Below are 14,302 nucleotides of genomic sequence, written 5' to 3' on the forward strand. Positions count from 1 at the left end.
TTGTCTTGTTGAAAGATCCAGCCCGGCAGCTTCAGCTTTGTCACTGATTCCTGGACATTGGTCTCCAGAATCTGCTGATACTGAGTGGAATCCATGCGTCCCTCAACTTTGACAAGATTCCCAGTCCCTGCACTGGCCACACAGCCCCACAGCATGATGGAACCACCACCATATTTGACTGTAGGTAGCAGGTGTTTTCTTGGAATGCTGTGTTCTTTTTCCTCCATGCATAACGCCCTTGTTATGCCCAAATAACTCCATTTTAGTTTCATCAGTCCACAGCACCTTATTCCAAAATGAAGCTGGCTTGTCCAAATGTGCTTGAGCAGACCTCAAGCGGCTCTGTTTGTGCTTCCTCTTCATCACTCTCACATACAGCATCTCCTTGTGTAAAGTGCGCTGAATGGTTGAACGATGCCCAGTGACTCCATCTGCTGCAAGATGATGTTGTAGGTCTTTGGTGCTGGTCTGTGGGTTGACTCTGACTGTTCTCACCATTCGTCGCTTTCTTGGTTTGCCACTTCGAGCCTTAACTTGAACTGAGCCTGTGGTCTTCCATCTCCTCAATATGTTCCTAACTGTGGAAACAGACAGCTTCAATCTCTGGGACAGCTTTCTGTATCCTTCCCCTAAACCATGATGGTGAACAATCTTTGTCTTCAGGTCATTTGAGAGTTGTTTTGTGACCCCCATGTTGCTACTCTTCAGAGAAACTTACAATGGACCCCCTTAAATACTCGGATTCACCTGTGTATGTAGGTCAGGGGTCACTGAGCTTACCAAGCCAATTGGAGTTCCAATAATTAGTTTGGGAATCAATAAAATGACAACGGCGCCCAAATGTATGCACCTGCCTGATTTTGTTTGAACAATTACTGCACACTTTCTGTAAGTCCAATAAACTTCATTTCACTTCTCAGATATCACTCTGTGTGTCTCCTATATGATAGATTTAACTGACATTTTTTATCGCAACAACCAACGATTTATACAGGAAAATAATGACTATTAACAAGGTGCCCAAACTTTTGCATCCCACTGTGTGTGTGTGTGTGTGTATTTCATTTGGTGCTTTTAGATTATTTGGAGTGATTTGAATAAAATATTTGCATAGTTACTGCATTCTTTTTTTAATAATGTGAAAGTGAGAAGATTTCCTTGCCTGTATTTAGATTTATTTGTAAGTTTTCATTTGACAGACTTGATGTAAAATTCATTTTTCAGACAAAGGAACTTGTTGCCAACATGAAGATAAATGGAAATGTTGGAGCCACAGCTTTTTCTCCAGATGGCAGCATGATGTACGCTCATTCTGGTAGGCACTCACAATTGTCTCTGCTTTTGAGCGACTTTTAATTTTGCACATTTTAAAGTCATTTGCATTACGACTTGCAGTTATCTCTGCTCTGCCTGTTACTGCTTAGTCCTCACAAACACCGGATTAGAAGGAGACCCCTCAGGTGGTGGCCATTTTGAAGTTCTTCTCTTGCCGTGTTTGATAGCAAAGGGCCTTTATATCATCTGAACTCCCCGTAATACCCTGTGGATTTGCGGGAGATACGGGGACCGTGTGGAGACGCAGCGCCCGCTTGTTTTTGTCTGTTGAGCTTGAGCCGTGGGTGTTTATTGGCCGTCACGAAGAGATTTTCCAGTTGTGTGTAATCGGGAAATTAGCACCAAATAAAATCCATGAAAACTTCTCACAAAGTTTGTATTTTTTCTTAGCGGTGATAATTGATCTCCCAGCTTCCATTAATTTTTAAAATCTCATTTCCAAAACATTATTTTAATATATTAATAAAATATGAATTTCTTTACTTTTAGCCATATAAATATGACAGGTTTGGATGTAAAATGATGAGCTGGTGTGAGTTATTTTAGAATATTCTCACAGAAATCCTTAATGAATGCCTCTTGTGTCTTTCCCTGCAGATGAGGGTGAAGTATTTATCTGGGACGTAAAAAGCAGAAAATGCATCAATAAGTTTACAGACGATGGTTGCTTGAGGGGAACCAGTATTGCTGCCTCTCGGAATGGGCAGTATGTGGCATGTGGGTAAGTACAGCAGCAGAAACAGGAGTCTGTACGTGTGCAGATGATACACAAACCCAACAGGAATCCTCCTCCTCATGCTGCTTGGTCAAGTAATTCAAGCAGGGCATCCTGCATGAGCCAAAGGTGTAGACACGGCTTACAGAACACTCCTGCATTTACTTTGCTGCCTGTCTTATTTCCGCTAGATGGCTGCATGAGTCTCACCCACCTGAACCCACCTGAGCCTATCCTGACAGTCATTCAGACATTTCAGCAGACCACAAGCCTCTTGGGTTACTCGCGCTAATCAAAGCTGTTGCCGTGCTTCCCATTTGCTAAATTATGAGCAACCAGACCAAGCAGGTAGTTTTATCTTTTCTGGGTAAATAATTACAGCCCCCTCTCTTTGTAGTGATTTGAGGTTTGATGGGTTTGTCTAATGCTGGCGCCGTTTTACATGACTTCTAGTCGGGGGATCGCCAAGCTTGAAATAGCAAATGGGGGTGATAACGTACACCATTCTGTGACGACAGATACACATTTCCAAAGTAGTATAAGCTCACACTTTAGTTCGGTGCTGCCTTACAGAACTGGTGCTACGTGTATGCTTTCCAATTCAGATGCGACCTTAGCCTTTTCTTTATCCCATTCTCTTGTGGTATGTAAAATGTGAGTTTCCAGACAGACAAGCCTCTCGTTGGGTGTTTTGGACCAGTTTGCGAAGTCCAGAACTCTCGCTTGCCTTATTCCTCTTCGCTACTTTGTACGTCATGTACTTCTGTCTGAGTGCTCATTGGTTGTCGTCCCTTGCATACACCGAGCCCCACCATACAACTTGAGACAAAGTCAGACCTGTCACTAGGAATGTCAGACTGCATGAGTAGCTGTCATGTGAGCGGCACGAACGGCCCAGACCCACTAAGACTAAGAAAACGATGTCCGTGTCTGAAAATCCCTGGACTATGACTGAGCCTTAAGGCACAGGGTAGATAAGACGTAGCAAACACAATGTGGCGTCACTTACACCTACTGCTGCATTCCTCTCTTTTATTTGACAAATCATTTGACCTGACCCTGAATACTCATCACTTATATAAAGTATATGGAGACTAGCTGTACCTCGTGGCTGTGCCCACATACTAATGAAAGAGGACAAACTTTAAAAATCAATAGACGTTGGCACTGTATCTGATGGTGTTCAGCTACCATGTGGCCGTGATATCTCTGCCAGTCAGCAGCTACCCTCTTAAACACATGGAGCTCTGATCTCTCAAAAACGTCAAATATCTGTAGCTGAGGCGAGGTGCGCTCCAACACGTGGCGAGATGTAGACCAACTCGAACAGAGGCTGGCGAGTGAATGAGGCCCCCTGATCTTGGCCCACAGCCAAATCAAATAATCCAAAGCCTATTGTGTGATGTCATCCACTGTTAAGTTCTGCTCTGTACTTGTAAAATGTTTATTTTTATACTGTATTGAGGATTTGTTCTGTTCTGTGTATTGTATTATATTGTGTTGTATTGACCCCCTTTTTCTTTTTGACACCCACTGCACGCCCAGCCTACCTGGAAAGGGGTCTCTCTTTGAACTGCCTTGCCCGAGGTTTCTTCCATTTTTCCCTACTGTGGTTTTTTTGGGAATTGTTCCTTGTCTTCTTAGAGAGTCAAGGCTGGGGGGCTGTCGAGAGGCAGGGCCTGTTAAAGCCCATTGCGGCACTCCTTGTGTGATTTTGGGCTACACAAAAATAAATTGTATTGTATCGGTACTGCAGGCGAATTCTGGTGCTTAGCGTGATGAGACAAGTCGCAAAACCAACTGGAAAGTTCAAGTAAATTATTGAAAACAATGCGATCTAAATCAGTCAGTCATTCCCCTACCCGCTATATCCTAACACAGGGTCATGGGGGGTCTGCTGGAGCCAACACAGACCAGATCTAAATCCGTGAAGTAATTCTCTTGTGTAAAGCGGACAGACATACAGACAAGAATGCGCTTGGACCTCGAAATTTTTTTATACCGTTTCTTAGCGAGCACGTATGGGTCAGGGGTAACCTGCATTTCTCATGGGTCGGGAGATTTTGCGATGAGTGAATCGGTGGTATTTGGCTTTTATAGATCTAGATTTATGAGGTGGGCCATTTATATGGATACACCTTAATAAAATGGGAATGGTTGGTGATATTAACTTCCTGTTTGTGGCACATTAGTATATGTGAGGGGGAACAATATTCAAGATGGGTGGTGACCATGGTGGCCATTTTGAAGTCGGCCATTTTGGATCCAACTTTTGTTTTTTCAATAGGAAGAGGGTCATGTGACACATCAAACTTATTGGGAATTTCACAAGAAAAACAATGGTGTGCTTGGTTTTAACGTAGCTTTATTCTTTCATGAGTTATTTATAAGTTTCTGACCACTTATAAAATGTGTTCAGCGTGCTGCCCATTGTGTTGGATTGTCAATGCAACCCTCTTCTCCCACTCTTCACACACTGATAGCAACACCGCAGGAGAAATGCTAGCACAGGCTTCCAGTATCCGTAGGTTCAGGTGCTGCACATCTCGTATCTTCACAGCATAGACAATTGCCTTCAGATGACCCCAAAGATAAAAGTCTAAGGGGGTCAGATCGGGAGACCTTGGGGCCATTCAGCTGGCCCACGACGACCAATCCACTTTCCAGGAAACTGTTCATCTAGGAATGCTTGGACCTGACACCCATAATGTGGTGGTGCACCATCTTGCTGGTAAAACTCGGGGAACGTGCCAGCTTCAGTGCATAAAGAGGGAAACACATCATCATGTAGCAATTTGGCATATCCAGTGGCCTTGAGGTTTCCATTGATGAAGAATGGCCCCACTGTCTTTGTACCCCATATACCACACCATACCATCAATTTTTTTGTTCCAACAGTCTTGGAGGGATCTATCCAATGTGGGTTAGTGTCAGACCAATAGCGGTGGTTTTGTTTGTTAACTTCACCATTCACATAAAAGTTTGCCTCATCACTGAACAAAATCTAATGCGTAAACTGAGGGTCCTGTTCCAATTTTTGTTTTGCCCATTCTGCAAATTCAGTGCGCCGATCTGGGACATCCTCGTTGAGATGCTGCAGTAGCTGGAGTTTGTAAGAGTGCCATTTGTGAGTACTCGACTAATTCGACTAATGCCACTCTCCAGTGACATGCGGCGAGTGCTACGCTGTGGGCTCTTGCTGAATGAAGCTAGGACAGCCACTGATGTTTCTTCATTAGTCACAGTTTTCATGCGTCCACATTTTGGCAAATCCAACACTGAACCAGTTTCACGAAACTTAGCAAGCAGTTTGCGAACTGTAGCATGGGAGATGGGTGGTCTCGTAGGGTGTCTTGCATTGCATTTTCTTGTGAAATTCCCAATAAGTTTGATGTGTCACATGACCCTCTTCCTATTGAAAAAACAAAAGTTGGATCCAAAATGGCCACCATGGTCACCACCCATCTTGAACAGTTTCCCCCCTCACATATACTAATGTGCCACAAACAGGAAGTTAATATCACCAACCATTCCCATTTTATTAAGGTGTATCCATATAAATGGCCCACTCTGTATATATACATATAAAGTTTAACGTTTTTGTTTGCTGTTAAAGTAAGGCAGATCTGCAAGATACTCTGAGAAGACGCATAGCAGCTTAAACAAATTTGAATATTTCACCATTTGCACTCCTGCATTTTCTTTTCAAGTTCCTGCCTGATCTACAGCAACTGCACAGCTGTGGGCTTCTGTTCACCTGACCACACTTCACTCAAGAAATATTCAATCAGCACAACACTTTTTAAAATGTTCTTCTCGGTGAAACAATAGTCTTACGTTCTAATTGTCTTTACTTTATATTCTGCCGGATTTCCCATTAAACACTTGGGAGTGCGGCCGATTCAAAAAATGTCTGAAGTTAGCAAAGTTTTCTGTGGGTTGATTGAAGGCTGAATCTTGGTTTACTCTTCGAGAACAGAGGGGTCTACAGTGTATGGGCAAGGCATGCTGGGATAGCACTTGTGGGCCAAGGAAAGGTTTTATCAGCATGATCCAAGCAGGCACGCACGCACTTGGTGCATCCTATCTGTCAACATATTTTCAGTAAAATGGTTGTGCAGACTCTCTTATTGATGGGTTAAAGTTGTTTGCAGGTTGTTGGAAATGAAACCACAAAATGGCCACATTTTCAATAATCCTCTGACGGCTCTAATTAACTGTGTGGAGTTTAAACGCTTAGCACAAAAAGATTGGAGTTGCGGTAAATCAAGTTAAAAATAAAAAGAAGGAAGCAACTCGACAAAGCTAATGAGGTGTTCAGATTTGCTCTCTGTGGCCTCCTAAATACTGTAGGAGTGCAGCACAGTTGTTAAGCATTTCCGACGGCAGTCGCTGTGATCCCATTGCTTTTCATTCCCGCAGTCTGGCTCAAGTTGATTATATCATTTTTATGGCTTGCACTGACATGGTGCACGACGTGACGCGAGTTAAGAAGCCTTCTGAAAGGCAGTAAGCGTAAAACCTGCAGGACTGACGGGCTCCTGGCCGTTGACGTGGTTCCTAAATCAAGTCTGCTTGGTGTACGAGAGTGTCAGAAGCTTGCAGACTTTTAAGAGTCCCACACACGGACATTGGCAGGCTTTGTTCTCGGCCCCGGGAGTATCGGAAAGCCGATGTTTTACAGCTCTGGTTTACGGGCCTTTAGAAGGAGGATCAGCCGGACTAGAAGTGCCGTGCGTCAGTAATGCTGTCGGCTTCGTGATTCAGTTGCTGGGAGTTAATGTGGGTTTCCTCCTTTTTGTAATCGTCATTTGCCAAATGTGGTGACTATTTGGGTCCTTTTCTGCTCTGTCACTTTTAATATTTCTATTAAGGATTGACCCTTCTTTTTGACACCCACTGCACGCCCAGCCTACCTGGTAAGGGGGTCTCTCTTTGAACCGCCTTTCCGGAGGTTTCTTCCATTTTTTCCCTACAAGGTTTTTTTTTGGAAGTTTTTTCTATTTCTCTTAAAGAGTCGAGGCTGCTGTCAAAAGGCAGGGCCTGTTAAAGTTCATCGCGGCTACACAGAAATAAATTGCGTTGTGTTGTAATTGTATCTATTGTGTTGTCAGTCTCAGAATCGACACTAACATTAAGGTCTGTCTGAGGTTCAACTTTAATTACACAGGACTCTGTGAACAACAACCATTGGAGTCGAGGAGTCGGCACCACGAAATCTCAGACAAGTGGAAAGTGCATGCAGTTTGACAATCAAAAAGCACTAAAGGGAGAGGCAAGACCTTAAAATGAGCTGTGACCAGTGGAGGACGTCATTAGACGTATTAGTGGGTTTGTCGTGGCATCTTACTGTTGATAAAAGCAGAAAACGTGGCAGTTTTCTCCTCCTTAGCCTTGGGTTCTTGGCAGTTTGTGATTCATTTTATATGCTAAGTAGAACAAAAAGTAGGTTTTAGTTAGCAGCCAATTGCATACACTGATTTACTGATCTTCACAGTGGCGTGAAGGCTGGCATGTTCACAAGGAGACTCCAGTATCCGGGCATCTGTGAAAGAAAAGCCAAGCTGTAGTACACGGCACTTTAAGCTATGCTGGCGGTGTGAACCTGGCCAACTGGACAGAAGAGGTGCCATATATTGAAATTCAAATCAGCCCTGACCCCAAATGGCAAACTGGCCAAAAACCACTAAAACCATCGCAGTCAGGAGCCGTGGACTTGGCAGAGACGCACACAGTGCACGAGTGAAAAGGCTTAAACGAACCTCCTTTATTTCGCAGGCCCCTCCCATCGCCTGCTTAGCATTGCACAGCAACACACCTCAGTGGGAGGAGCCAAAGGCAAACCCCGTGACTCCGAGTGGAGCCTCCATCCTGACCGAACAGTCGCTCAAAGCTGAAATCGCAGCTGGTGACGTCTGTGAAAGTTAGAAGCTGCTCTGATGCTGTGATTCTCAATTCAGAGCGGTAGTCATGGGGGCTTCTATGAGACAGGGGCCGTCATTTCAAGTGAACTCAGGAGGGCTGGATCAGCTTTTTACCCCGTCGTCTTCCTCAGTGGGTTCCACGTGACGTCCAGGGATTTCAGAAGGCGACTGGCTGTTCCTTTTAGTTTCACTGACCAGATACGTCCTCCTCTTCAGGGCTTATAAGAAAAAAAAAAAGAAAAAAAAATGACAGCTTTTAAAAATGGAGACTTTTTTTTTTTTATATACTAGCATGACTGTCCTGTTCTTGTTACAAGGATGCATTAAGTTGTGTGCCCTCCTGCAGTTCTTTTATTTGTCTTATTTCTACTTGGATTGTCCATCCATATTTCTCATTACCAGGCAGACATCTCAGGAGCGCCGCCAGTGTAACGTTCATTTCTTTTAATGTCCATGTAGGTCCAGTTCAGGAGTGGTGAATGTCTACACTCATGATGCTTGTCTGAGTAAAAGCAACCCCAAGCCCCTGAAGGCCATAATGAACTTGGTGACATCGGCGACATCTTTGGTTTTTAACCCGCAGACTGAAATTCTGGCCATCGCGTCCGATCTGGCAGATGATGCAGTCAAACTGGTGAGTGCCCGGTGGGATCATTGTGTGGATTCTGTTTCACTTTTAATTACTCACGGGGTTTAATCTGGAAATGGCTTTTGGTGCCAACTCACACATTCTTCACTATCTGGAGGAATGCCCACCAACGGTCGGTTCACTGAGATATTTCTCACTTGTTTTATAGAAACCAAATTTATGTTTAGGTGCTGTTCCTGCATAAAGAGAGCGGTGAGATCAGTTCAGGTGTAAGCGAGGCACAGACAAGCCACAAAATACCAGAACGATTTGAGAGGCTGTGCCACCCAGTGCCCTTTTTATTGATTGTGAATAGTTGCCCCCCTTCCCCATTGGTAAAGGTGTTTGCACCCGTGTCTGTGCTGCTTGTTGCTAGTCCTCAGCATTTGAAGATAATTGAGGAAGCAAACTCTACGTAAAAGGTAAAAGAAAACTGCCAAAGAAATGTTAGCGTTTAAAGCAGCGGCAAAGACTTTACGACTTTCTTAGAAATAAAACGGAGGGGGTGAGCTGAGCGGAATACCAACCTGCAGACCTGGGGGGTCTCCCAGTCCAGCCAAAGGAGAAAACCACTGGGCAGGCAGAATGGTGCGATTTCCAGGTGACGTGACTTTGAGGAACAAGCCTCAAGTTTTAGTTTTACCTTTTAAGCTCCTCTAAAAATAAAGAAGGTTGACGTGCAATCGGAATTCCCCTAAAGTGAATGAAATGGAAGTTGGAGTACAGGGCGAGTCAACATGACGTTAACATTTCAATGGGGGAGACCATTTATTCATAAAACGTACTCCATATGTGCAAGATGACTTACAGGAATGTCTCGGCCTGTTCGCCATCACGTTCGACACATCAAATCCACAACGGGTGTATGCAAGTCGGTACGTAGCAGTACCATTCGTGTTCACGTCGGTTTGACTCGCCCGGTGTTTCCATATCCCAGTTGTGGTGCTGTGCTGGAATTGGCTTTGAGGCACAGTGTGGTAAATAATTGAGCCTCGACACAAACGGCCTCCCGTATACTTGAACAAAGAAATGGTCTTTAATGACAAGAGTCCAAACCAGAACGGAGGTTCGGTACAGACAGGGTGGGTTTTCAAGATGGAGGGAGGAAGTGACGTCTTCAGGGGCTGAGCCCGGGTGGAATTCCACTCTGCCACCCCCTGGTGTGACTGGGAATTACCTTCTTTAGAGCCCCTGAGCTGTGCACGTGTGTGACAACAGTCAGCTACAAGATACGTGCGGAGGATGTTGACACCAAGCCAGTGCGTTGCTTGAAAGAGTTTTTTAAGGCAGTAATTCTGCTGACGTTCATTGCTTTTGTCTTTTTTTGTTTTGCCCTTTTAGGTACACATTCCCAGTTTCACGGTGTTCTCTAATTTCCCCTTATTTCGGAAGAAGTCAATTCACCTGGCGCAGTGCATGGACTTTTCTCCACGGAGTGGATTTTTCTCTGTTGCATCGAACAAGGGCAAAGCTTTACTCTACAGGTAGGTGAAAAGAAACTCGACGTGCCTTCTACACTCTGGGCTTCTGTCCGCCGCCTTTATCTACGTCCCTCAGAACGAGTCTTGTGCACTTCACAAATGGTGTGGTGGGCCCATTGTGGAGCGAGTGCTAGCGAGTTGATTGAAGCGGAGGGTCAGTCAGTGTGTCCTGTCGGTGGCTCTGTGTGGCCCAGGACACAGATATATAAATGGAGATCTCCTGGGGGTCCTCGGGTTACGACACAGTCCTGTTCCTACAACAGTGACGTAAGCCGAAACACACCCTCAATCCTAACACATCTGCAAAATCATAATCTACTGTAGAAGATAAAAACTCAACTGAGCCACATAAGAAGGAAAAGAACATGAAGATACTGTGCTGAGGAACAGAAAAAATCCTTACAGAAATTGAGACGTGAGAAGGAATAAAGGTAAGTGAGTGAGCATCGTAAACTTGAAACGTTGTATCCCGAGGGACCCCCTGTATAGATAGATAGATAGATAGATAGATATGGAGAGAGAGAGAGAGATAGAGAGAGATTTTTATTTTCAGTTCAGGTAGTCAGCAATATGTGAACTCCACTTGTGATCTGCGTCATGTCAGAATGGACCCGACTGCTCCAACTGACCTTAAGGGGCTTGAAAAAAATGGCTTCACACACACGCACAGTAGGCAAAAAGATGGCGCTCCTTCAATCTCTAATCTTAACACTAGAAAAATAAAATGAAACGCCTGCCTGTTAATAAGCAGCCCCCTCAGTCTGCTGCCGTCTCTGCATCGGAGGAGCCCAGCGTGGCGCTGTGTGCGGCTGTAAAATAGCAAGTGGCGAGTTGGCCATTCCAGGATTTCTCGGCGTACAGCCAGCGAGCGTGTGAATGTTTATAGTGCCTTACTTCTATCTAATCCTTATTTCTTTTTCACAGGTTAAAACATTACACCAATTTCTAGCCGTGTGTCCATGTAAGTATCTTCTCTTTTTGTGTGCACTCCAAAGCAGTGATTGCTTGCTTGCTCAGATTAGTTTCTGCCCTCATGTGACCAGGACAATAAAAAGAGGCTTCAGAAGAACTCGCTGACACAACGGCCGGCCGCAGGTCTTCATTCTGGCCTGTGTGTTCATTAGGCCGGACTTGTTTTTAATGTCCGTTACCTTAAGAAGCAGCAGCAGGACTGATCAGATTTAAAGCGAGCCCGTGGCCCTGTTTGCACCTCGGTGTCTTTCTCGCCAAACCTGCTTCATTCAGTACAATATTTAAAAAGGAAAAAAAAACCCAAAATGCAGGCCTGAGAAATCCTCATCGGTGGTCTGGAGTCCATCTGGCAGGTTGGGCGTCTTCAGGTCTGTGGGATTGAGCTTGTGACAGACAGACGTCTGGACAGTATGGGAAATGGCAATAAAGACGGTATGAAGACCAAGTATATGCCAGGTTTACCCAAGCGGCTGAACTGATTTTTGACGATTCTGCATACAGTATACTAATGATGAAGCCGTGCAGGCAGGCAGTCGTGTTGTAGCAAGCAAGGAGCCTTCAAGAGCCGGGATGGGTCAAAGCTCGCCGATTTGCCAATAGCTGTGTCGGCAGATTGATCTAGAAATTTGAGAACCGTGTTCGCCAAAGACAAAGCGGTTAAGATTGGGGGCATTTCACCCTCTACAGTGCACAATATAATTAAAAGATTACTGTAAGGAAGACGCTCCGATCACCAAGTCTGAAAACCACCAGTGAGCGCACGTGAGCCTCGATCCTCCAGACTGTCGCGCGTCTCTAATGGAGGTCGTGACGCGGGCCCAGGAGCTCTTCAGTACACTTCTTGTATTCTGACTTTACTGTGCAAAGCAGACGCCACACAGCACCACTGGCCTGCCTCTCTGGGCTCAGCGTTCTCCGAGATGGAAAGTGGAGTCGTATTTCACAAACTGTCAGTTCAGAAAAGGAAGGACCGTCCAAGTTCCTATCAGCATCAGGTTCAAAGACCCTTTGATATGGGGATGTGTTTAAGGGCACTCTGTTTGTGCAGTAAGACGCATGTACCAATTGTGGAGCAACACTTGCTGCCTTCCAGATGGCGTCATTTCCGTGGAAAGCAAATGTTGATGTTACAGAGTGGGAAGCACTCGGCTGTCTCGGCTCTATTGGAGCTTATTGAAGTTGACGTGAGTGTAAATTAAACAAGAATTTACAGGGCAAAGCATTACGTCGTGTGTTCCACAAGGTGAAGAGAATGGACAGATAGCCTTTTTGGTTTTTATTGCCATTTTCCATACCCAACAGTTTTGAATTTGGGGGAATAAGATGGTCTGCACTTTTCATTCCAACAGGTGACGCACCAAAAATAATAGCAATTGGCATAGAATCCAGACTTCACAATAGGCAAACGGAAGAACAATCTGATTGGAGTCCATCAATCACTCTATAGACGTGCAAAAGAGAGCAGGAGTAACTCATATAATTAAAAAATAATTAGGGACCCCGCACGGAGCCACCACTCGATATCCGGAGGACTCGACTGGGATTGGCGTTTCCCTTTCTCAGTTTTTTCTTTTTATTTAAAGTTTCCTTTATAAGGTCATCATGTCAATTTTATGCTCCATTTTGAAAAGAAAGATGGCACTGCACTTTACTAGCAAATGGGCATGTTGAGAGTGGCAGACCCTAGTGAGCGCGTGCTGAGTGACGTGTCACGGATGGTAGATTTGAGCTCTAGACCAGTGGTCACCCGTTTATTGTGGATTGGCCTGCCAGTTAGGAAATAAAGGCTTAAGTAACAAAGAACACCATTAAGAAAGAAAAAAAAGAATGAATTCTTATCCATCTACTAGGCTTTAGTTGTTGCTCAAGTAAAAATTTACCATAACCAGTTTCTGAAGTGAAAGAAAACCACGCAGAATGTGAAATGCCATCTTGCTTAATGAAGATAAGAGTCGAGGTTAAAGAAGAGCTTAGCGAAGATGAAGACCTGCGGGCAGGATGAGCTGTGTGAGGGCATGGAGGGTCCTCGGCCATGTGCTGATTCCTGGTCAGATAGGATTTGCTTTTTGGAATGCTTTGTGTGGCACATTGGCATGTCTCATACCCCTCTAATGGTGATGCCATTTGGACTTGCTTTTTGAGCCAGTTTGTGGTATCATTTGGCAACTCCAAAGCCATAAAGTGAAGGGATTTACAATACGCCTTTAAAAACAAGAAAGCAGAAGAGCTTTGTTAAGTGGCACAGAGACGGGCGGGCGGGCATGCAGGACATTCCGATTGTCTTTCATTCTTCTGACGGCTCTTTCTTTGCTTGTTCACTGTAGGCGCTCAGTTGTGCGTGTCTGCCACCGGGTGGCAGTATAACCTCAGCAGAGAGGAGAGCCGCTCGCGCCTTCCGATGGCCTCGTCTCGGCAGCCTCTGGGACTGAAAACGCGTTGCCCTGCACTCGGTGTTCATCTTGGGAAGATGCGGACGCCTTTTTTGATTTTGTACAGAAACCAGTCAGTAATGTCCACGTTAATAAAAGTGAGAGAAACTTCTGACACGGCGGCTTTTTTTCTTTACCTTCTCAGTTTCCTGGGGTGTGTGCCTTGAAAGCGCAGGCATTGTGCCCCCTAGTGGCTAAAGTGTAAAGCACAGGTAGCTGACCTTTTATATCCAGCTTTTCCAGCAGGTATTGCGTGAAGGGCATGAACCAACACCAGGGTGTGGTGCCAGTCACCCAGCTCATTCAGACTGCCCACTTAGAGGTGCCAGGTCGCCTGGCCTCTGCATCTTTTGGATGTGGGTGGAAAATACCGACATTGGAGGGGAGCCAGCGCAGATGCCAGGAGAACATGGCAGGGTTGCCCAGTGGCAGTTGAATTCTGTCGTTTCTTCTTATCAAGTACACTTTGCAGCCTGGTGTGGCATGCGGTAATTCCAGACTAATGTGACCACGTAAAGAAACGTCGTGCAGGGCTTCATGGATTTAAGGTCCAAGTCAAAGTGTCGTAGGTCAGCTGCGTTTGTGCTTGGGGCTCGTTACTCTAAAGGAGACGTCTTGGAAGGCTTGTGTGAAAAGTCCGACGCGACTCCCAACGGTGATACCTCGCCGTCGTGACAGATTGGGGACCGAGACTTGCTGTGCTCTGTGGCTCTCGAGCTTACTTGGTAAGCAGTTCTGCGCTCTTCGGAAGCGGGTTTCCCAAGTGGGCACCGACTTCCTGTGCCCCCACAGTGGTAGGGGTGGGACCTTCGGGCACA

The 14,302-nt window shown here is 45.3% G+C and overlaps 1 protein-coding gene across 1 annotated transcript in view; it reads left to right on the forward strand.

Moving 5' to 3' along the window:
• Window positions 1-13,599, forward strand: part of utp18 (UTP18 small subunit processome component) — a 30,629-nt gene extending 17,030 nt beyond the window's left edge. Inside the window, exons 9-14 of the mRNA XM_039739332.1 lie at window positions 1,225-1,315; window positions 1,933-2,056; window positions 8,434-8,608; window positions 9,944-10,086; window positions 11,008-11,044; window positions 13,380-13,599. Of these exons, the coding sequence (XP_039595266.1) occupies window positions 1,225-1,315; window positions 1,933-2,056; window positions 8,434-8,608; window positions 9,944-10,086; window positions 11,008-11,032 (558 nt within the window). The 3' untranslated portion in view covers window positions 11,033-11,044; window positions 13,380-13,599. The remainder of the gene's footprint in view (window positions 1-1,224; window positions 1,316-1,932; window positions 2,057-8,433; window positions 8,609-9,943; window positions 10,087-11,007; window positions 11,045-13,379) is intronic.
• The last annotated feature ends 703 nt before the right edge of the window (window positions 13,600-14,302 follow it).

The sequence above is a fragment of the Polypterus senegalus genome, chromosome 17 (genome assembly GCF_016835505.1).
Source record: "Polypterus senegalus isolate Bchr_013 chromosome 17, ASM1683550v1, whole genome shotgun sequence".
In the NCBI taxonomy this organism is placed as follows: Eukaryota; Metazoa; Chordata; class Cladistia; order Polypteriformes; family Polypteridae; genus Polypterus; species Polypterus senegalus.